This window comes from Hyposmocoma kahamanoa, unplaced genomic scaffold, assembly GCF_003589595.1.
Source record: "Hyposmocoma kahamanoa isolate Upper Pololo Valley unplaced genomic scaffold, ASM358959v1 66, whole genome shotgun sequence".
In the NCBI taxonomy this organism is placed as follows: Eukaryota; Metazoa; Arthropoda; class Insecta; order Lepidoptera; family Cosmopterigidae; genus Hyposmocoma; species Hyposmocoma kahamanoa.
In genome coordinates this window covers 5,186,117-5,211,897 of record NW_020653854.1, presented here as the reverse complement: position 1 = coordinate 5,211,897, position 25,781 = coordinate 5,186,117, and the positions used below count along the sequence as shown (strand labels likewise).

The window sequence follows — 25,781 nt, the reverse complement described above, 5'->3', positions numbered from 1 at the left end:
ACCCAAAGAGGCTTTGTTTGGATTAGGTTCTAGATTCGTTGAACCTTGTATCACACCAGCGGGTTCGCGTCATGTTTTGTGAATAGTAAAAGTCTTAATGTGACCAAGCATTAAATTTAGATTTCTGTTTATGTTAGGGCTGGTGCCCATGTAGATTCATTTGTAACTGATGTAGACATTTTGAAACAGTGGGGGTATTTTCAACTGTCGAATATTAGAATACGTACTTAATTGCAGCGAGATAAAAAGATGAAATTTTGGTGATGATGCAATGGCAATTAGCAAACCCCGATTGAAAGAAGTGATAGTGTCTATCACCAGCCTCATAAACTAGAAAAACATAATCCATATTTTTTTTGGATAGTTATGTATTACTGAGCGGTGATAGCCTAGTGCGAAAACGATTGCTTCGCAATTGAGAGGTTTACGGTTCGAAGTTGCAATATCTCTCGATAACAGTAAATGATTTTGTTATGATACCAAGTGCCGGGACGAACAAGTCGTGCGCCTGGTGGAAAGCGACACGCCTGTCCATAACAGATGCAGTGCGAGCTTTAAATCGCAGAGATCTGAGGGCCACTGCGACTGCGCCCGTCACCCTGAGACAAAAGTTGGAAAGTCACATGTGCCTATAATTTCACCAAATATCGTGATGAAACCCGCATATGGAAGAAAACTTTCTTCGAACTTGTGAACTTCCTAAACCTCTCAATTCACACCCTTGGAAAAAGTATGAAGGCCCCAAACCGCATTTGGTCTTAGAGGATACCCGTGGCCATCATTGACGTAATGAGTTGACGATGACTATATGTTACTAATAGAAAAAAATATTAATTTTATTCCTTTTTTTGAATTAGAATTATATACATTTTAGTTTCCAACCAAATGAATAGTTATTTTACACAACAAAAATGAAAAGAAGAAAACATTTTATTTTATGTATAATAATATAACCCGCACACTCGTAGCCACGCACTAGAGAACCCCGGTATCGCAGGTGTTATAGACCCACAAATTATACCCAAAGTCACGAGAGAAATAAATGTAGACTAAAAAATATTTCTCTCGACACGGAAATTGGCACCGGGACCTTTGCGTGACAGTCCATCTTAGTAACCGTTCAGCCATGGAGGCAGTAAATCTATTATACCCAGCATTAAACTTACAAAGCATGAAAATATTGAGCATGCATCAAATTTCATTTCAATGTGCTAATTTTAATTGTTTTAATACATTACTAACGTTTTTGCGCTTACGAGTCTATATAGAGGGATAGTTATAATAAAATGTGTCCAGAAACATTATGACCTTACCCGTTAGTCTCCACAATAGCAGTCATTGTATGTAGGTACGTGTGCAACTGAGTACTCGAGCGAGACAAGCGATAAATTAAAAATGTCCACGGGTGATAAGCAACGCGGCTTATAAAATAATTTTACAAGTATGACTATATTCTGGTCTTATGCCAATTTTTGTTTCACTGTTGACCCTCGTTTGTTGTAAAATAAATTTTGAACAAAACTGTTTTAAATAATAAGAGGTTGAAAAATGTACAAAACTTTGTTACGAAATTAAGCAACTACAATTGCTTTAATTTATATTTTATTGTATCTGTTTTTTAAGAAAAGGAAATTTGAATTTCGAAAATTAGTTAACAACGCTTGCGCAGTGCGGTGCGCCGGTGCGCGTGTCTTCGCGACTGACGAACGGCGATCGCAACTTGATTGCTGTTTCCCGCGCTTTTTTGCTTCACTGATATCACGAGCAAATTGTACCATCACCAATTATCCGCACCAACTAACCATGACTCTGTACTGATTAATAATAACTTACATTAACCCATATTTAATAGCGAGTCTAGTGAATTTTCTGATCTTAATCCCAAACGAAATTTATTAGGCTGTTTGGGAAATTTACTCAACGTTAAGACTTTTTAGTTACATAATTTGTATTTTATAAAGCAAATTACTTAAGTCGTAAGAAGACTTTCGGTAATTAATAAAATAACCAAAGTTTCATACATATTATTTCAAAGAAAACCTTGAAAGTTTTAATAGAAAGTATTATAAATTTACGATATTATTTTGCTGAAAATTTGGTTAGAAAAGCTGAAGCTGAATATCATTCATTCGCTCACCAATGTTACTCATTCCATAAATGTCTATTTACTTATATTTGTGTCCACAAATTAATATTTTGTTTCAGTATTATTACGTTTTGAGTTTCTTAATTATTTGTTACTTAAGTTTTGTTGATTAAGCTGATGCTTACAGCCAATGCTCTACAAATAAATAATTTTTTTTTTTAAACAAAAGGCGGGCTTTTGTAGTTACACGAACAAAATTTTTAGTTTATGTATATTACGTTGTGAGTTTTTAATTATGTGTTTGTTTAAACTGTTTTCACAGAAAATATTTTTAGATGTTTTGATCATTATTGAATATGTCAACCCAATTAGAAAAAACAATAATGAAAATACTACCTAACCAAACACGTTTAGAAAATCTTCACGACACTACTTGTTGGCTAGACAAAACAGATTGAAACTACCCAACATTAAATGTATCAAAACCATTGAAATGCACTAAAACCAATGTATGTAATCGGTTCATTTTAGAATGTTAGTTCAATGCACTTTGTATTCTAAAGTAGTATGCTTGCAATGCGTTCGCAACTAAAATTCGGACGGCAAAATGTCAGTAAGCGGTCCATATTAGAGCGGTCAACGGCATTCGTACCGCACAGGTTTATCTTTGGACATGCCGTCAATGAAAGTGTTCCTATTCTACAGGGTGCTTTGTTTAAACAAAGACATTTGCTATGCGAAAACAGTAATAAACCAATTGAAAAAAAAATAAAACCTTAAATCTATTTATATCGAAAATGCCAAAAAGAACTGGCCTTCACAGCATTTCAGCACATAGATTTGTTTTCATTTTAAATGGGTGACGATTCTCTACTAAGTACTAAGTAATATATATTTTATGATACCAAGTAGCGGGACGAACAAGTCGTGCATCTGCTAATGGTCACATGCCTGTCCATAACAGAATGACAATAATGATGTCATGCTATCATGATTCTAATATTTTTTTAAACACTCCACTAGATAGTTATTATTATTGACAAAAAGACTGAACAAACACAAAGAATAATTCCCTCGATTCTATTAAACTTGAACCAACGTCTTGGCGAACAGGCTTGGCGAACAGACGCTGGTTCCAGGCCCGTCTGTCGGGGGAATTTTGTAAGCTTTCGAACTGCACGCGTGCATTACGTAGTGGGATCTGTTCGCGTGCCGCTTGTACGCATTATGAGAAGTCATTATAGAGGCGCACTTAATTGATGTTTGTTTGCGATTTATGTGTATGATCGACCACTTAGAGCTGCTATGGCCGGGTCGGGCTTCAGGGTTCAAATATTACAAACTGATTTCAACATTTTCCTGGGCTCCTTTCCGTCACACACACACACTTTATTCTTTTTATTTTGATTTAATTCTTTTTATTTTGAATCCATCTTTTTAAAATTATAATTATTTGTGTAAATTGTATAAAAAGCTTATTTTTTCTCATTCCTGTAAATTATTATTTTTTTGTTGTGTTCGAAAATAAATGCTTAAATGGTTAATTGCACGTATACAACGTGCGAGAGGCGCGAGTATAGCGCGCGCGCAGTGCTCATGCAGCGCATTCGCAAGATCTGTGTGCACCCTTATATCCTTAATAATTGCTTTTATTTTCAAAAAAATGTAACAAAATTTTAATAAAACAATCGCGGTGGTAAATCTGCAGATTCATTTAAAACACGTCTTAATATACTCGTTTCTTCGCTGAATTAAATGAGAAAAATGATTAATGCTTCATCTTTTTCTAACGTTATAATCCGTTCAGAAGTTTGACACAGACAAACTGATAAATTACGGTTTAAGCGCTTGTTAAGTTTATCATTACACGGCCATCAATCATCCTAACAACAAGTTAAATTGATTACTTAACAAACTTTGTTAACTGTTTGGCTAACAATTTGTACCTTTCTTGTAAGAACTCGTCAGAAAATTTACTTTACTAACCCTTTTCTTCAAATTCGTCCTTTATGTAATTTATCTCCATAGACAAATAACAATATAATGTTATATAGCAATAAATATTGTCTTCCAAATTTATTTTCATTTCAGTAAATTCCACCATTTTTGTTGTTGGATATTTAAAATGTAATTACGATTATGTTCTTGACTATTCTATCTATTTTCGTCAAAGCTTAACGATGCTAAGATGTATTTTGAGATGTATTTTTATCAAATATAATATACAATAATTGATTTAGTATAGGTCATCGCGTATATAACCAGAAATAGAGACGAAATGTCATTTAATTTGTATGAAAACTATTCTGCCATATCATCACTGTGACAACTGCGCTCCGATTGGCTAGCCCGAGTTCGAAACAATTGACGGGTGTCGTCAACTTTGCTATAACATTACAGCTTTGCTATAATGGACGAAAATTGCAAAATTACATATTTAATATTTAATTACCCATGAAACGTGATTCCGCTAGGTACTGTAAGCTCTACCTATACATATACAATGCGTCAAAAGTCTTTATTGAAAAATTTGTATATTTCAAGTCTGAACGAGTAGATAGGCTTTTTTTATAATATCAAGTGACGGGATGAACAAGTTGTGCTAAGCCTAATGGTAAGCTACACGCCTGTCCATAACAGTTGCAGTGCCGCTCAGAGCTTTAAATCGCAAAGATCTGAGGGGCACTGTCACTGCGCCCGTCACCCTGAGACATAAGTTGACAAGTCCCATGTGCCTGTAATTTCAGCAGCACCTAGAATGACCGACAGTAGAAGTGCTCTTCAGATCTTTGCGATTTTAAGCTCTGAGGCTGGGCATGGGCATACCACTAGCTGCACGACTTGTTCGTACTGTAATTTGGATTTATTAAATAAAAACGTGTTTATTTTGAATAGTAACAATACTTAAATAATATTATACAAAGGAAAATCCTAAATGCTAGTACTACGGTGCGGTTAATTGTATTATTTAGGTGTTCAAAATTCTGGCAGTGTTGCCCATTTGCATGGCAATGAAAATACATTGGAGAAGCCAGTCCATATTACAGTCAGACCGATATAATTTTGTAGAAATAAAAAATGGTATAAAAGTAGGAGCCAAGGTTTTTTCATTTTTTGTTTATTGAAATTAAGTGTGCAGACCTCCATCTCACGTGATGGAAAGTAACGATGACGACGATGATGGAGCAGGCATACTTATGTAATCCTTATAGATACTCCCACTAGATCCCAATACTTTTAGCTTTCAAATCTTTTCTATAATCAATTGCGGAAGCAGCTTATGTTCTGGAGTTGGAGACAAATGGATCTGGTGGTAAGCGACATGCCTATCCATAACAATTGCAGTGCCACTAAATGTTTTTAATCGCTTAGATTTAAGGAGTATGGCTGCCGCGCACGACGCCCTGAAACATAAAGTTGTCAAACTTTTACCCTTCAAAACGGTAACGCAATAATGTTTAGCGGCAGAAATAGGTAAGGTGGCAGTACTTCGCTGGAAGAGTTCGTAAATTAACAAGGAGCTCGCTGCGACAAATAAGTAAGGTAAGACAAGATGGGGCTAGCGTATCGAAGCAATAAGACCCGACCTGCGATCCACGGTATTATAACATCAACTAATATGAACAACACACTATACTGCATTATTACTCTTCTCCTTCTTATTGCATTGTTCAAACGGCGACAATTTGGCTGTTTGCCTGTAATACTTTCGTATGGGACTATAATACACTATGAAAATATAAGCTAACGTCTTTTATACTAGCCTGTGTACTCGTTGTTTATAAATTACAATTACTGCACAACTTTGTCATTGTCGAGATTGGCGTTTCAAGTTCATAATCAATGGTCAATACCAGATTTGAAAAACGAATTATGTGTTGTCATAAAAAATAGTCACTCGAATGACTATAGAATCTCTTTGTCAGGAGGAGGCTGTTTACTGTCGAAGATTGTGCCACTTTAAGGTTTATTAAAAAAAAAGAAATACTATAACAAATTCATGTGTTCGTAGTGCTTTTTACGAAATGATATAAGATTGGATAACATTCTTGATTTTTCAGGAGATCTGGATGTCTTCAGGGGTTTTGTACAGTTTAAGGAGGTTATCGAGAAATTACTCTCAGTCTTGGCTGTATGGCGCATTAGTGCCTTTGCGTTTTCCACAATGGAAAAAACAGTACAAAAAAAATTATATTCATTTCAAAAGGTTTAGATACCAATGTAGATTCCAAATTTAATAATTTCATTGGCTAACTTGTTTTTCGAGAAGACAGCATTCTTATTATAAATAGTTAATAGCAGTATTGTAAAAATCATTCCTACTTCTGAAAAACACATTCTGTAAAACGAAAAACTGACGCTGCATCGGGTGAATTCAGCATGAGTCATGATGCGTGTAAATTTATTGGCACCAATGTATTTGTTGTGATTGTACGCGCTATTATTGAATCAGACATCACTATTGGTGCTATTTTTACTGTTATGTCTTTCCTTGATAGCCGGCACTCTCGTGAGTTTACAGATTAGTTAAGAATAGACCGACTGTTAGCGAAAGATCTCTTGTCAAAATCATCACGTGCATTTGTATGGAGTTGCATTAAAATTAAGTAATACATGACAAGTAATGTATTTTACTCTTAAACAATCAAAGTGAATAAATAATTCTAAAAGAACCATCAAAACGATGTATCTATATAGAGCCATAGTCATTTTTAAATTACGAGAATCTGGAAATAGAAAAGGTAGTGAAGTCCATTGACTTAAATTATTCTATATCAGTTGGTAATATAATAAAACTTTAATTTGTATACCAATTTACAGTTCATATAGTTGCTGTTTGTAGAATCAGTTAATACCTGACGGGTGTTCATAGCTAAGCTAGACGAAGTACGTTAAATACTGTAGATAGGATATTTCATTTCACGGAGACATTATTTGATTTTTATAAGTAAGTAAGTAATATTGCATTCAAAGATTTTTTAAAACTTGCTTGCCTCACATGGAAATCGAACGACCACACACGAAAAAATCTTGTATTTTTTATGATACCGATCGAAAGGGACAATAATAATAACTACTTCCTTTGAAGTAACATAGTATCTTAAATTAAAGATGCACCAATTTTATGTTTTAGGAAAATGAAATTATAATGCGTTTTTTATGTCTCCTTGAAGCAAAAACTCTATCTACAATATTTAGAGTACTTTCTGTTTATGTCACATAGTCGTGGGACACCCTATGTTACCCCTAATGCAACTAAAATTAAGTAGGTCAGGGGACAACGGCGATCTTCAAATTCGGCTGAACACGTGTTTTGTTTTTATTCTTTTTAGGGCATTTAATGAGGAGAAAATTACTCTTGACGTGATGGAAATTTAGGCTTATTTAATTTTGTCTTGAACTCCATATTAGTAACTAAAATGTTCTCCACTTAACTCTCACTTAATTCTGTTTAAAATATATTTTAGCGCGTAAATATATTATAAGTGTATTACAAGGAATAATACGTGGCATAATAGCGACATACCAAACATATCATTTAATAACTAGTTTAATTCTAAAGTTACATAGGACCAATTAAATTAAAAACTGAAATATTAAGAGTAAATGTAGTCCATTTAATGCTTGTAGCAAATCTTAATATAATGGCAACCTGGATTTTTCGGTCCTTTTTTTTTGGATATTATTTTAAAGAATGAAAAGGCGTTAACGATCCCACTGACGCGACCCCAGCCTTCAAGTTCTAAGGCTGCGAATAAGATTACACGATTGTTTACACATGACTCTTTCACTATCAAACAACCGAAATAAATTTGTAGAAGTTTTCGACCTTATGTTCGGAAATACATAAACAAATTGAAAAAGAAACTGCGTAAATCGCTTTCACCTCAATACCGCACAGGAACTTGTTGCAATAAATATTATGCAAATTGTTTCTGTTTTACATCCTCCATTATAATTCGAAGGTAAAGTTTGTTTACACAAGTGCTTTGTTTCTCGCTGAGCATTTATAATAGAGGCGTTGTTTAACAACTAACTGCCTGCTTCAGTCCTTATGTGGTTAGCAGATGGTATAAATAATATCTTCCATTAAACCACTTTCTGAACTATTTTGAATTTTCAGACCCGGATGTCTTGAGCTGTCCCCCCAAAATTAGGTAGTCTCGTTTGATTATCATACAAATGTACTAAAGGTGTTCGTGTTTGTAATTAATACAGGATACAGTTGTATTTCTAGGTATAACGTTAGATGCTAAATTGCAATGGAGTTCCCATATAAGTAAGTTATCAAAACGGCTCTGCTCTGCAGTGTACGCGACTAAAAAAAATAAGGAAACTTTCAGATGTCGAAACCGCTAAATTGGTTTACTTCAGCTACTTAAGAATTGTTACTGATTATCTGTGTTTACTTGCTGAACTTGACCTTAAACCAACAGTAACCAAACCCACACGCGGGGATTCTTGCCTGGACCATGTCCACGTTTCATCTAAACATCAAGCTGCATCGGTAATCTACAAGACAGATGTTACAGACCACGATATGATTATTGTAGGCATTAAATCAACCACAACTAAACCAGTGCAAAAAAAGCGTTATAATACTAAAATTGACTATAAATCGGTAGAGGAGGAATTAAATACAATGGATTGGAGTAGTGTTATACGTTCAGACAAAGTGGATGACGCTTTTGAAGCATTCGATCGGTTGTTTATGAACACTCTGCACAAGCATACTAGCCAGATTCCAGTAAGTCGATCTAAGTTCATAATCAAGCCCTGGATGACGCCCGGTCTTATTCGTTGCTCAAAAGTTAGAGATCAACTCCACGCGAAATGTCGTAGTAACCCTTACGACGAAACGCTAAAACGCGTCTATACTCGGTATAAAAACTTTCACAATGATCTGCTACGGAAACTTAAACACAATTACGAGTCAATGGAATTACGGGAGAATAAGAGTAATCCTAAAAAGCTTTGGAAAACAATAAAAAACATAACCTATACTAATAAAAATTCGCAAAAAGCACTAGAACTGAGCAAAATTAAAAGCTCTGTGACCGATTCTTTGGACCACTGCAACGAATATTTTTCGAGTGTTGGTAGGACTCCAGCGACCAACATTCTTACTGAAATAAATAAGACTCAAGACGAACTGGCGCAAAGAATTACAGTAAATGTATCACCTTCACAATCGCTATTCTTTGAACCCACAGACGAAGCTGAAGTCGAGTCCTTGATACATAACTTAAACTCGGATAGTGCCCCCGGTCTTGATGGAGTAACTAACCGTTTACTAAAGACAGTTAAAAAATCCATCACGGTACCTCTCACTTACTTATACAATCTAAGTTTGGCTGAAGGAATCTTCCCTGGTGCTTGGAAGGTAGCGGCAGTTACTCCAATACACAAGGCGGGGGACCGGTCTGATCCCAGCAACTACAGACCAATTTCTCTGCTGGGAGCCTTCTCTAAAATTCTGGAAAGACTAGTGAGCAAGCGGTTGGTCAGCTTCCTAGAAAAAAATAACATTTTCTCAGAGCGACAATACGGTTTTCGAGCAAACAGATCTACTGAGGACGCAGTTGTTCTTATGACCAAACTGATCTCGACATACCTGGATGCAAATAAGGCTTGCTTGAGCGTATTCCTCGACCTGGCCAAAGCGTTCGATACTGTTTCCATTCCGATTCTCCTAAAGAAGTTAGCACTTGTCGGAATAAGAGGAAATGCTTTAGACTGGTTTAGAAGTTATTTGACAGACCGATCGCAGTGTGTAAAAGTTGACCAAAATATGAGTAACTGTAAACCAGTGCAGTTCGGAGTCCCGCAGGGAAGTATTTTGGGGCCGACTCTATTCATTGTTTACATCAATGACATTCCTAATAGCAGTAATTTGCACAATGCTGAGGTTATATGTTACGCGGACGACACCGCTATCCTTTTCCACGGTGACTCTTGGGCTCAAGTGGCTAGTTCCGCAGAACAGGGTTTGGATGCTGTGGCAAAATGGCTTCAAAACAATTTGCTGACTCTGAATATATCCAAAACAAAATTTATTTGCTTTCACAAGACCAAGGCCTCAGCTCCAACAGGTTTCACCGACATTGCTCTTCATACCTGTACCCGTCAAGGACAATCATCATCAAAATGTACATGTGCACGTATTGACCGAACAACAGCTATTAAATATCTTGGTGTTGTCTTTGATGAGAAATTGGATTTTGGGCGGCATATAGTGGTTACAGCTAATCGTGTTCGCAGACTTATATATGTTTTTAAGAATTTACGCAACGCTGCGGACAAATGGTTGCTTAAAATAGTGTACACTTCTATATGTCAGTCCGTTATAGCGTACTGTATAACCGCATGGGGTGGGGCTTCGAAGACTTGTATGCTCCCCCTGGAGAGGGCGCAACGAGCGGTATTGAAAGTCATCCTTAAGGAACGCATCAGGTACCCAACCATACTTGTTTACAAGGACATGGATGTTCTTAGTGTTCGAGGGATTTTTATTTTGCGCGTTGTTACAAAGTTGCACGCGGAGGTGTTAAGATTTCCTGAATATGCCGCAATGCTGCAAAGACGTAGGTTTAGAATCCCTGTACCCTTAACGAAATCGGCTTTTGCCCAGAAATTTAGCTCATTTCTCCATCCTTTTATTTACAACAAAATAAGTATCGAATTTCCTTTGAAAAATTACTCAGTCAGGGAACTAAACTTAAAAGTGAAAAATTGGCTCAAATCACTTTGCTATGAGGATGTTGAACAAATTCTGAAAGTAGACAAATAGACAAACACACACATACACACACACTCACTCACTCACTCACTCTCTCTCTCTCTCACACACACACACAAACACGCACACACACATACACACACGCGCACGACCACTCGCTCAGTCACATGCACGCACAAGTAATTTAATTGCTTAGTAATTAAGATTATTTAATTTTCCATTGTTTAATAAGTAATTCATTGGTTTTTAGAAATTTTCTCGTCTCTACTAACTTTTCGCATATAATATATATTGTATACTTCGTTTCAGTCCAATTTGAACAAAGTGTAAACTAACAAATCACCGACCATAGAGGGTCTAGTGATGGCCACTTGTAATGCCAACTACATATCGATTAATTAACTGAATGAATGGATTTGTTAAATTGAGTCTTCTAGCCATATCTAAGATTTCCGAAATCCTAATTTATTATTAATAAGCAACTATAGACAGGTCATGGATGTATAGATGAAAATAACATCACTTTTGGACTACCATTTCTCACATACAATTTTGCGATGCTGTTCGGATGAATGTTGTTGGAGACAATGGTGAGATATCAAGTCGATGTCTTCGAAATATACGTGAATGTGTTGCTTGTTCGATATATTGAGTCATCAAACACTCTTGTTTGCTGTTTGTTCGGAATGGATTGGAACAGACTTTACATTCTTTCCAGAATTGGTTACCTACGAGACAGGCTTTGCCTAGTGTAGGAGCCAGTGTAACCGGTTTAGATAAAGTTTAAAAGTACATGTCTTAAACATACGTATTCCATAAGGTGTAATATGTTCCTGTTCCTGTTATTGGTAACTGAACTGTATTTATTTTTATGTACAAATAAATAAAATAAAATAAATAAATAAAATTACTTTCACAGTCTAATGACATATGACATTTTGCTTTGGGGTAATGCCGCCGATATCAATAGAATCTTTGTCCTGCAGAAACGTGCAGTTAGGGCAATTTACAATCTGGGCCCCAAAGTATCTTTGAGAGATAAGTTTAAGGAAATTAACATTCTTACACTAGCCTCACAGTACATTTATGAAAATGTAATTTATGTTAAAAGGAATATGTTTATGAAAAATAGTGACAGACATAACATTAATACGAGGAATAAAAATAAACTAGCTTTTCTTGATAGTCGTCTTCACAAAGTCAAAAAATCATTTAAGGGGCAATGTATACGCTTCTATAACAAGATTCCGGTTGATATACAAAATTTGCCTTTCACGAGGTTTAAAACTATAGTGAAACAAAAACTTTATACTAAAGGTTATTATACAACTTCTGCGTACTTGGATGACAAAAATCCGTGGTAGTAACCCGTTTAGCTCATGGAGGTAGTCTCAATCTGATGTTTCAAATAAAAAAATATTGTAAATGTTATTTACAAAGAGCAACCCCTAGAGTTTCTTGCTCATTCTTCTCAGGGGAATCTGCCTTACGAATGAGCGGTAGAGTTTAACCATTGTGACGATTTCAAGTGTAATAATGCTTACCTATGAAATAAAGATTATTTTGAATTTGAATTTGAATTTGAATTAAAAAATGTGAAGGCAATACAACTATTAGGCGCATGCACATTACTACACACTTGGTACATACCTTTTCAACACACTTGCTAGAAATAGCATGATTGCATGGTGGCTAACTTGACTATAATGCCCTAAATAAAACCCTAGGGCCTGTTTTCTACCCATTACAGCCATGGACAGTAAGCACTTTATTTTTTAATTTGTAGCATGACATACTTTAGGTCAGGTTCAAGTTCAAACAAAGAGGTTACTTGGGCTCAAAATTAAAACATTCGCTTAAATGTTATTTAAAAAGAAATTTTATTGTAATTCAACCACATACTACTTAAATACTTATTATTAAGAATTTGTAATAATTGGTTTAATTCCTTTTTGTATAAAAATTTAGCAATTTTTTTACAATCCATCCATCATGGCTGATTCATCTTTGTTATGGAAGAATGTAGTAGGAAGAAAATATGGAAGAAAAAAAACAAAAAATGCGCCATTAGCAAAATCTATAATTGTTGTGTTGTGAATCATATTTATTCATACAAGAAATAAAAATTGTAGTTATTTCCTGGAAAATGTGATGAAAATCATTGTATGTATCACGCACGGTAAGAAAATATAAAACTCGAGTTATTAAAGCCCTCAGGCTTAGGCTTCGGGGTTCTAATAGATTCTCGTTAATAATTTCTTTTTTTACGTCCTTAATACAAAACGTACTATTACAGATCGATTATATAACATACAAAATAATATCAAAGTGTAATCAATTATTATAAATGTGAATGTAACTCTGTCTGTTACGTCTTCACGCCTAAACCACACTATGCTGAACCAAATTTGACAAATTTTGTAATAGAGATAAATTTGTAACTTCTTGTTCTGAAAGTTTTTTTGACGGCTATAATTATCATTACAGTTTCCTGTATTGAGCAATTTTAATTTCCAATACAAATCGTCCCTTATCTCACAGGCTCATTTGATTCGTCATAGTAATATCAGTCTTCGGATATGTTCTGTTGTAGGACAATATTATGTTAAAGAGATTTATTTTGTGTAGTCGGCGACTAAGTGACTGTCGGCTGGCGTAATATGTTAGTATGAAGATGCAGTAGTGAATTAGTACAGCTATCTATACATATATTAGAGATACACCACACTTATTAACACAGAACCGTAGTACCTTGGACTGACGTGACAGTCTATACATATTAGGAATAAGATAGGCAGGCAGATAATATTGAGTGCTACCAATGATATGGGAGAAGAAGATGGGGAATTAACGTAAATCCCTTGGCGAAGTCGCTATATGTTGCAGAATACATTTCATTTTACTTTGACCCAGAGGCCTTCCGCTTACTATTTATAATTAACCATAGTAATCATAGTAATTATTTTATTCATATTGTCCCTACTCTGTTGTAATCGTGAAGTGTTGTGTCTTCACGGCACATCAGTGAAACAAAACGTGTGCACGAGACGCCGCATCTAGTACGCTAGTATATAGACGCCGTTGCATGGATTTAAGGCTTTTTTTGGTCTTCTCAAGCCTGTTCTGCGTTAATATGTATGGTGACTCCTTTAAGACTCGGTTTTCTACAGATTTATAAAATGTGGTGTACTCACCCTACGGTGCCATTGTCGAGATTCTGCATATGCTTGCTAAGGGTCTCCTTGATGTTTTGCTGAGAGTAGAGCCCAATTGGGGAATTAAACTGCTTGTGTACTATCTTCGGGCCGGTGGCCATTTTTGAGTCGTTCGTTCAGCGCTGAAAAATGGATAAAAAATCAAGATAAAGGAAATGTGTAATGCCAAAACAAATATTGAATAATTACGACAGTCACAAATCTGCTTTTTTGTTAAACTTCTAAAAATTTAAAAAAAAATTTAAAAATTACTGCAAATATTGCAGCTAAAATAACTCTAGTAAAATGTGTGGCACTGGCGTTGCCCACGAAATATGGCACACGAAATTATCTCGGAATATCGCGCCGCTCTTCAAAACTAGCGGTAAATACGTTAAATTATGTTGAGACGGAATTAATCTGACCTTTGAGTGGCAGATTAGGAAAAACCTAATAACGTTAAAAATATCTGTTGTTATAGGCGCTTGAGGTAGATAATTAATTTTTGGAACTCCGATATAAAATTTAATATCTAATAAAGTACTACCAGAGCAACAAGTGCATGCCTGAAACAGATATTCAATGCGACAGACTTTTCCGTTCAAACTTATATCAGTTAAATAGTAAGATTTCATAAGTACGAGACACTCTTTTACCTAAATCCAACTATGATGATGACAAAGCCAGACTGACTTTCAAAGACAGAAATTTGAAGTTTGATTGACTTTCTTTTAGATAAAAAAAACGACGACAGAGCTCTAACCAAACAGCTCACCCGAGAAGACAAATTGTGACAGACCGTGCACCAATATTTCTACATTTACTATACTCCTGCAAATCACCTTTCAAAATAAAAACAACGAACAAACGCAAATTCTAAAATAAGGAAACAAATTTTAGTCCTGCTATTTAAAAATGTTACTTTCGTAATGTCACCTTCTTTAACTTTCAATTTGGCCTCATTTAAATACAGCGACCGAGACGCGATTGTCAACCTTTCGGACTTGCACTTATGCGGCGATAATTTCTCTAATTATATTAAAACTTGGTCTTCTCGACTTGTAATGCATCCATTTCGTGCGTGTGAAAACGGGATTGAATACATTTCTTTCTTCATTAATGCAAAAAAATAGTATCTTGTATAGAAGACGCCAACGTCTTTGGACAAAATTGTTAGGAGTTTTTAAAAACTAGTGGGCTTGTAAATGCTAGGCGGTAGTTGATAAAACATATTTTATCCTCCTAGGTCCCGTGTATATCAAAATGTACATAATATGGTTAGTGATTCAGACCCAGACAATATTCTTCCTATGATCACGTAAACGCCTAGTGTACATTTTAATGAAAATATCTCGTTCAAATTTATTATACTGGGCGTCTCACGGCTATGCCAAACAGAGGGAAAGTACCTTAAAAACCGTGGATAGAAAATTTTACTGTAAGAAAATTTAAAGAAAAGGAAACTACTTTTCCGGATTTAAATCGCGTATATTTGTTTTTTCAAACCGTGACCATGGGACCTGTAAAGGGCACGAAACGTCGGTTTGATTGAAAAAACAAATATACGCGGTTTAAATTTTGAAAATAGTTTCATTTCCTATGTGTAACAATCGCGAAAACCTAAGAACTTCATTTTGATTTTAAAAACAATTCGAACTGCATTCAAAGATTTTGAAATAATCGCCTGTCCCGCCAAATGTGAGAAAACCCTGTAATTTTACTACAGTGATCATAAGCCTCAATCATGAGAATGGTTTTTTTCTAAATAACATAGCATCTTAAATAAAAGGAGGACCATGAAATTTAACATTTAATTTGAAATTTTGCTCAGGAAAATGAATAAGCCTTTTCTCTGACTTTACTGCGTTCATACCAACTGACATTATCATTTCAAAGTATTACTAATGAGTACCAATTTAAAAAATACATATCATTTCCCTATTATAAATGCATGATAAAATGCAATGCAAACTTTGAAAACTTCTGAAGCATGTAATCAATAAATGTAATAGTACATTCTAATGGCCTTTAGCACTTTTCCCAATGTAGTTTGCTTAGAAAGTTAATTGTTGGTCATTTTTCAGGCAAGCTCACCCATGGTGCGTAAGACTGAATTGCGTATATTCTCCCACAAAGAGGTTAGTTGGGTATGATCACACGATAAGCTTTAAAAAGTCATAAATGCCTATCCTTTACATGCATATAAAATAAAATTAACAAAGTGACCTAACTTATGAAAGGTCAAGAATACCTATAGAAATGTAAGCTTAATTTTCTGAACACAATTTTAGTTAAACTAAAATGTGTGGTCTAATTTATAAATATAAAAATATGATTTGCTTCGCCAAAACGCGTGTAGTTTCATGATAATGTCGTTATGGCTGGCAGAGGTAAATTTGTAGTCATGTAAATGTTTATGTTTACACTGATGCATGTTAAGGATTAGGTTGACAATTTTATCCTCGCCCGGATAATTTTATTACAGTGGTGAGATTCCCGCCGGAGGGCCTCGAAAGCCCCTCTTATTGCCATTTTATAAGGCTGTCACAGACGTGGACTATTACCATATTTTTAACGGATCCGTGTGAAGGAGAGGTGCAAATAAGTTTTTAATAATAAACTTTTTGAAGTGAGCTTGTAGTTCAATTAAATGTAAATGTTTCGAGGTAGGATATTTGTGACTCATCACCGAAAAAGGTAAGTACGTAATCTGTCTTGTTTTATTGGCCCTAATATTGTTTAAATCTACCAGAACGTTATCGTAATTTAAAAATTAAATTAAAGCCCTATTGTTCTATTACTACCGTTTCGATGGTCTTCTTGCCAGTCCGCATCTATCTCTGTTGTTTCGAAGGTGAGACGGTTTGGCGAATTTGAGATTTGAACTGCATTATAAATTAAGGACACTCTAGGTATACTTTATTTAATATTCTGGTTAATGTTTTCATACCGAATTGTTTGTTTATTGAATAAATAAATAACACTATTTATCTATAAAAAGTATTAAAAAAACAAAACAGTTACGTAAAAACAATTAACGATCAATCAAAAATTTAAAAATAATGAGGTGCTCCTGCAAGTCGCGATTTTCACTTGTTTGCGTTTATGGTGTAAACAAATTAATTGTTCTCAAAACGTATGGCTTCATTCACGCAGTGTAAGCAAGCACACGCGCAGTGTGTCTTAGTTTTGCAAGATTTATTTGTGTTCGGACTAATTGCGAAATGATGCGGAAGGAACGGTGCCGTTCCAGAATTAACCAACATGTTATTGCACCGTCAGCCGTTTGGTAAAATTAATTGTAAAAATTTTCACACTAATCGTTCAAAAAATTCTTCCTTCATTAAATAATCTGCTTCAAAATACATAAAACGGTTAACAAATTTTTTTGCAAAAACTTGAAATTGCTCCATTAATAATTTAAAGATTATAATTTAATTATACAGGGTTATTTGGAAAACAACTAACAATCTCGCAGGACTATCTAACATCATAAACAAAAACTTGTGTTTCATGCCTAAATTTCACTTTGTTAAAATGTCAGATAGTACCACAAAAACTTTAAATTTTATTTTTGGTAAATTTATTGTTTTGTAAAAAGTCATGGAGCAAAAGTTGTTGTTTATGATATTAGTAATGTCCTGCGAGGTTATTTGCATTTTACAAATAACCCCGTACATATTGGGCCAGAACACGACACGTATTTTGAAGTATTTATGGTGATTTTTATTAATAAAAGTTTGAGATGAAAGTATTTTTCACATTTCAGTGTTACGATCCTGGATAGTTTATACCATTCGACATAAGTTGAACACTGCAGTTTGGGACGATACAAGAAGCAAGCGGAAAAAAACAGCTACAGGGGAAGACTGAAAATGAGTTTTTAACCTTTTTGTCCATATCACTCAATTGTTTTTTTAAGTATTGTTGTCATTGTTCCTTATGTTTTGTGGAGAAATAAATACCTTTTTATTTTTATTTTATTTTATTTAAATAAAAGTTTGACTTTAAATCGCGCAAAGTACTTATGTGTTTTTTAAGATTTCCAAAGCCAGCCCGCTCTTCTATATCATACTATAATACAAAATAAACTTTGGACGTAAAAAAAGTCTACGACCATTTCGGAATATGCTTTCATTGATATTTATTTATTTGTGCGAGTGTTTCCAAAAAAAAAAAAAAATGTATATCGCTGCAGAAAATGCGTTTATTGGTGCTCTATTTATTCACGTGAGTGCTCCCAAACAATCAACACAAAGTCTCAATCGCGAATTTTTGAATGAAAAATAACTAGCGTTAGTAGAGGCGTTTAAATAGATAATCTAAGAAGCACATGACTTTGTTTAATGATCTTTTAAATTAGTTGTAGCAGAAAATAGAACAGTTGAATGGCGAAAATATACAAACGACCTCTTTAGTGTTTTTTTTAAGATATAATAACCGCAAACATATAAATAATTATAATTCCAGGTACTACCAGTAACTATTAAGTAATCTGTGATATTACGTCAAATAAAGGAAGACACAAATATTAGATTTTGAATTAACAGTTACTAATATTAGTTTCAAAACTACTGTCGAAAATAATAGTGACCTTCCAAGCTCAAATACAAATTAACAAAAATATACAACTGTTTAATTAAGGTTCATTTTTAAATGACAAGTTGTATCGGTATATCCAAGTAAGTAAGACTTTAACATTTACGGATATGGAGGTGGTATTCGTTTGTATAGTATTACAATTATCGAGATTTTTTTTACTTGTTCCTAAGAGATGACATTGAAAGGTCACGATTACAATTTGTATATACATTAATTCGTAATTTCGTGCAATTATTTTTGGCACTGGCATGTTCGCGCGCGCAGCCGCCATTTTTCGTGTATCTTTATGAAATTTTAAAGATCGAGTACAAAGATTATCTATGCCATTTCATGTAACAGCTTAACAAGTTTTGCGTGCGTAGGTGTAGAAAAAACATTACATTACAGTTTTGTCCATTCCACTGCTTCGAAGCTCCGATATTAAAATGTGAACGACGAGAGATAGTCTATTTTCGTGTTGGACTGTTTACCACGTGCGTAATAAATATGTTAGCACTTATTTTCGGAATTAAAAATTCATTGTTTGTAAGTCGGATGCGGTTTATTAAACAACCTCTTCAAAAGTGCTTTTTAAGCGGATCCTTATAGACTCTTCATTATTAATTCAACAATGAAAATGACTAGAGCTGTTTAAATTTCAGTCGCTTTATAAAGGTGTTAAAGTGTATTTCAAAGAATTTTCATCAGAAAAAGGAGCAATAAATATGCTTGGGACTGTTGTAAACCCGAAAAGTTGTTTACAAAGAAACAAGGTTAACAATGCCGTCATCAAGGTTGAAAATAATCCGGCGAGTGGTCTGGACTATACGATGAACAGGAATAACTTTTATATATCTATTTTTAAGTGCTTGTGCAACGAGTTACCTGTCACTGAATATGAATGCTGTGTACAATAAGTACGTGCACAAATAGACAATAATGAAAAAAACAAAAACAAAAATACCTCGTTTCAAATTTCGAACATTAAGCCTGTCAGTATGGTTTGATGAACTAACATGCAAACACGCGTTCCAGCAGTTACCGAGTGCAAGAAGTGTTTATTTCAGTGTCATGAAGTCATGGCGAATTTATTTTTGTAACAGAACACCTTGTTCTTGAAGTTAGTCATGGATGTCGAGGTCGAAACCTCGGGTGATTAGCGTAAAGTCTGCAAGCATTTTATTAGTGCTGTATGTTATAGAAGCTGTGTTCGCATGACACATGAAAGTACCTTGTGCGGCGGCTGGTCGTGCGAGCGGCGTCGTAGCCGATCTCTTACTGAGGCGAATGTCTCTCCGCCCACACTCCTCGCGTTCTGAGTCCGAGCTCACCTGAAACTTTTTATAAGTCAAGATATCGTTTTTTTTAAATCTGCTTAATATGTTCAATAGCTATGATTGATTCATTCGCACTCACGTCACAGTTTATTTCGATTCATTCGTAAATAATTTTTGAAATGAGTTTCTAAAATTCACTTAGTAGCTCTTCTCCATGTTATAAAGAAATGCAAAAATCCAGTATCACTGCGATCCGCAAAACCTAGTGTCTATAATTTGCCACTATATTCCCACTGACTATAATATTGCTTAGTACACTGGACACATATTTAAAACACGATTGTACGATTTGTAGAGCATACTCCTAGTCTCACCTGATAAAACAAAAAAGTTTTAAGGCCTTGAACTTAAACTGAGAAACGCACACGTCTCCGTTTTCGACGAGTTCCAGATCGCGAATGAACCATCTTCCACCGAATCAACCAGAATTTTATATACACGCTTTATTTTCGTCCAGGGTTAATAAAATGTTGACAAAATATTATCCAGTAATCGCTTGTCAAGCGGGTCAATGTGAGTTTTGAAAATTCGTTCCAGTAACGGGTTAGTAAAAAACATTCATGTTTCTTATTATTATTTAAAATTATAATGTTCCCCAATCGAATTGTAAAGGAGGGACAAAAACAAAATCTCCTTTAATTTTGCATTAATTTGTTTCCGATTTTAATTAATAGTTGAATCGGAAAGAGAACTTGTAAATTTCGATATGCACGCATGTTAAATCAATTTGATGGAATTAAAAATTTCGCGGCTGCATTACTCCACGAAGTCTGAGGAGATAGTGGAGTATATCAGGCATAAAACTAAATACACCCTGAGGGTCGAGCGGTTGGGGTCTCGCCGCAACGTGAACTTCAATTCGTTTGTGGTGAGAATACCGACCGAACATCTTTCGACCTTCATGAAAGAGGAATTTTGGCCGAAGGGTGTCATATATCGGCGATTCCGCGGCCGGTTACCTGACACCAGATTGCGCCACACGTGTCGCCGATAAGGGAAATCGTGTAGATTAGTTTTTATTATTATATTGTATGTATGTTTGTTTTAAGGTATATATAATATAGGTGTATTTTGTTTTTATATTGTTATGTATGTTAGTCTATAAGGTATGTATACATGGGTCTTTGTTACCTGATATAAATAAATAAAAAATAATAAAATTGATTGTTTAAATTTAAAGTCGAAGTTATTGTTATTTTTGTGTGAGTTGAAGGCCTATCGCTACATTTTTTAGTTTAAACTTGCGTTGCTTAGGCAAATAACATGCTGGAGTGGTTTCTGCTGCGGAAACCGCTGCAGGTGACCGCCCGCCTCGTGTGTCGGAGCGAGCGTCATGCCAGTGCCGCGATGCCAGTGTGAGGTGCATAATATAAACTCACAGAAATTACAGTCAGCTATGTCCACCGTGGACGTGGTGCGCTGCATCTGTGTGTTATACGCCTTACTCAAAACTACTTCTTCAAGTAAGCTTCATGATAGTGAAGAAATATTTAATCAAAGTCAAAGTCTAACCATTTATTGCATTCACGTTGTTACATTTATAGGTGTTAAATTATTGGTATAGATCAACATGAACCCTGTAAGGGCGCAGCAATGTCAAATCTAAAATCAGAATATAATTTGTGTTACAATTTACTTACAATTTATAAGAGTTTAAATGAATTAAAAATATACATTTTTGCAATCGTCAAAACGTCTTATTAAATATGTATTAAGTATGTCATATAATAATAAATTACAACCTAAAAACTAGTTCAGGTCAAAATATTCTAGAATTATATTTAACATTAGTCAACTTATTTTTTTATAATAATTACTTAAGATAAGATGTTTATCACATTGTGGGGTAATTCAACTGAGTCGATTAGGGTATTTATTCTTCAAAAACGTGCACTAAGAACAATAGTAGGCATAAAAAAGGGTCAGACCTGCAGAAACCTTTTTAAGAAATACAATATAATGACCATGTACTCACAATATATTTATGATATAATAGTTTATGCGCGTCAAAACTTGGCTACTTATGAGCGACGTACGGGCGGAGGCCGAGCGTTACGAAACGCGGGAACACTAAAATCCGTTGCCCACCGTACCGAACTTGCAACTAGAAATCCGCGGGTAATAGGTCCCCGATTCTACGAACATCTACCCACAGACCTGAAAAGTGTTAGAAACGATGCAACGTTTTGTACCCGACTAAAAAACCTTTTATTGGATATTGAATTGTACAGTGTCGATGAGTTTCTTTTGAAACAATTTTTATTTTATTTTATTCGACAAGCAGTAGTTATACTACTTTATTTTATATTCATTATTATTATTATAATTTTATTACTGACGATCATAGTTATCCCTTGACATTGTATTTCCAATTGTAATATTGTGACATTGATAACATGAAATAAACGATTCTATTCTATTCTATTCTATTGTGAACATGTGGTAAATATGATGTACATTTAAAATTTTCCAGTATCCACACCTTTGCTGGTTGGGTTAGTAGTTAGTAGTAAACATTAATATAATCATTAATTCTTCACAATACAATAAACATGACAAATATAAAATGCCTACTCAATTAACTCAAATTATTAATAATTAATAACAACTCAATGTAAACATTCACAAAATAATGGTAAGTATCTCAAATCAAATATTCACATATTAATAATAAATCCAAATTAACTTAACATTCACATAATATTATCATATATTAATTTTTATTATTATTTATCAATATTAAACTATTTATTTTAATTTTATTATTTTTCTTTTCGTAAATTTTTATGTATACTATATCAAATTGATAAAAACTCTTGCACCGAATAGAAGCTTTTTAATAATAAATATTTTTTTAATGCATGTTTAAATTTATCTATATTAGTTTCTGTTCAAAATAGTGCAGCTAATTTATTGTTCAGTCGATGGTGACTGAACAAAAGCGTCCAAACGACAGCTATACAAATATAGTAGTCAAGCATTATGTTTTAAGTCGTTGAGGAATTTTTATGTGTTATGCTATATTCCGCCTCAGACGTCAGCAATCACCGAATAATTCCACTAATTTTGTCAGCACCATTCAGTCGATTTTCATTGCAGTTGCTATCTAAGTAGTAGCAAATATTGTTCATTAAAATATTGACGTATACAGGGTGGAAAAAATCAATGGGACACGAAGGACAACTTTTTTAATGATACTTACCAAATCACGCGTTGGCAAGTTGTACACCTCGTGTTAAGCGACACGTCTATCCATAACAGTTGCAGTGACACTAAGGTTCACTCTTAAAATCGCAAAGACTCGAGGGACATTGCCACCGCACCTGTCACCCTCAGGCTAAAGTTGACATGTTCCATGTGTCTGTAATTTCACTAGCATCCTTACCCTTCAAATCTGGAATGCAGTAATGCTCGCATTACTACTTGGCGGCAGAAATAATCAAGATGGCAGTACTTTCCTGGACGAACTCTTTCACAAGGTGCTCTACTGCTACTAATTACTTTAAACGCTTACAGCTAATTTGACATAAAGGAAACATACTTTAATTTTCTTAACAAGTCTCCACAGATTCTTAAAAGCTTACCTGAACTAGGATTAGACCAACTGAAAATGCAAAAAATAAACACCCACTATTTTATTGTGGATTAACAGTTACCTACATAACAGAATGCAGATTGTCATACTTCATAAACATGATGGTACTGTTTTGAAATCTGCTTCTCGGAGAGTAATCTGTGGTGTGCCTCAGGGTTCAATTATTTGTCCTCTTTTATTTATTATCTACTGTGCTGATCTTTCGCGTATCGTGAAGTTATTGTAGGTGTCATTTTTATGCGGATGACGTCCAATTGTATATCTCAACAAAACCTGAGGATACTTTATCTACCTTGCAAAGACTAAACGAAGACCTGACTGATGTATATGAATGGTCCTGTAAGAATTCTCTTGTTTTAAATCCTACTAAATCTAAGTTTATGATGCTTGGAGGCAAAGTGCAGGTTAACAGAGTTAATAATTGTAATCCCATCGTAACTGTTCATGGTCAATACCTTGCGCGCGTGAACGAGGCAAAAAGCCTTGGGATGGATATTGATAGTTTCTTACGATTCGAAAGCCACATACTGAGCCTTGTAAATAGCTCTTTCTATGGTCTCAAAGTACTATACAAGCTCCGTCACTTACTGAGCGAAAAGTCCCGCATCATGCTTTGTGAATCTATGATCATTTCCAGGCTTAATTACGGTGATGTCGTGTATGGGCCTCGCATCCTAGAATGAACTAAACGTCTACTGCAGCACGAACAAAATGCTTGTTGCAGGTTCTGTTATAATATTTTTCCACGGACCCAAATATCTCCTTATTTAAATACTGCATCAGTGTTGAACATAGACTCGCGTAGAAAATTTCATCTTGCTTGCCTTATGTTCGTTATAATGAAAAATAAACGTCCCGAATAAACCGAACGAGAAACTGATTTTCCCTCGTAATCGATACTTCCAAGAAGATCCAAGGTCTGTATGTCCTCTGTTATTAGTGCAGCAACACCGCACGGTGGCGTTCACTGGCAGTTTCCGTTATTAGGCAAAGAAGTGCTGGAACAACATCCTCCCCCATTTAAATCTAAATACACTTTTAAAAAACATTTAAAATCTACTATATTGGCCAAGCAAAGATTGGGAAGGAATACCTTTGCATTTTGCGCCTGAAGTGTCGTATCCGACAGATTTATTATTATTTTAGCAAGTAAATTAATCACACACAATAATCAACTTAAAAATTTTTGCTTTCTTTTTTGTGTTGTAATTTATTATTTGTTTTAAGGTTGTAATTTACTATTTGAATCTTTAATGCTCCGTAAGTACATACTACATACACTTCATATACATTATGCTTCGTGTACACAGCACCCTAATTTACACAGACACCAACTTTTTGTTTTTAAATTTTAATGTTCCGCGTAACCTTTTGAGAGGTAGCTGAAAATCAGTACGTCGTTTTTGCGACGGTTTTACGCTGAGCTGCGTCCTATACGCTACGGCAGCACACATAATATATTTTTCTATTATAAGTTGATTTTGATTTTTGTATTTGTTGTTTATATAATCCTGTTTTTGTTCGTTTTAAGTATTTACTTCATTGTTTGTTCTGTCTTTGTATGTCATGTTATGTGTGTGCTTTGTTGGCAAATAAACTATCTATCTATGTTATTATACTAATCGATAGAATCAATGTTAAGGGTAAAACTCTACAATAAACGTTGGATGAATAAGTGTGAGGCCAGACGAGCGTAATTTTGTGAGTTGTTAACCGAATGCAGCGCAAACTACGCAACTCAAAAAACGTAACTCAAAACTCTCAAAATTACGCTCGTCTGGCCTCATCCTAACAACAGTGAGCGTTTATTGTTCGATTCGCGGTTCTGATAAGCTTTTTTAAAAAAAGTACGTGATTTCAATTATTCATACAAAGAAAATGAAAGAGTGATTTTAGTAAAGTGACCCAAGCATTCAACTTTTTATGTCCTACTGATTTTTTTTCAGCTTTTTTTTTCAGTAGTAATGATGTACCTTCATAACAAGACACTGTGATTCACGGTCCATTACCTGCCAAGATACTTTATAGCCTGACACGTGTTAAAACATCGTGACGACATAAGACACGTCAATCAGAATTTAATGAGTATTTCAAATTCGTTCAAGTCACGTGACAATACAATTATTTGTGGATTGTATTTTTTAACTTCGTTCCTGTCTTCCAAAATATAACAACCAATCTATTAAAGAATGAGGTAATTTATGGATTATGCTAAAAGCTACCATTATGGTAACGTTATTAGCTTAAA

The 25,781-nt window shown here is 34.7% G+C and overlaps 1 protein-coding gene across 5 annotated transcripts in view; it reads right to left on the bottom strand.

Moving 5' to 3' along the window:
• Positions 1 to 19,938, bottom strand: part of LOC113231659 (ataxin-2 homolog) — a 54,150-nt gene extending 34,212 nt beyond the window's left edge. For 2 of the 5 annotated variants that reach the window (XM_026466093.1, XM_026466091.1), the window contains exons 1-2: positions 19,833 to 19,932; positions 14,021 to 14,163 (exon numbers count right to left, since the gene is read on the bottom strand). In XM_026466093.1, coding sequence (XP_026321878.1) covers positions 14,021 to 14,142 — 122 coding nt within the window. In that variant the 5' untranslated portion in view covers positions 14,143 to 14,163; positions 19,833 to 19,932. Of the gene's footprint in view, positions 1 to 1,313; positions 1,430 to 14,020; positions 14,164 to 19,832 lie in introns of those variants that run through there. The other 3 variants (XM_026466090.1, XM_026466092.1, XM_026466094.1) reach the window with 3 other exon arrangements.
• Positions 19,939 to 25,781: the final 5,843 nt, after the last annotated feature.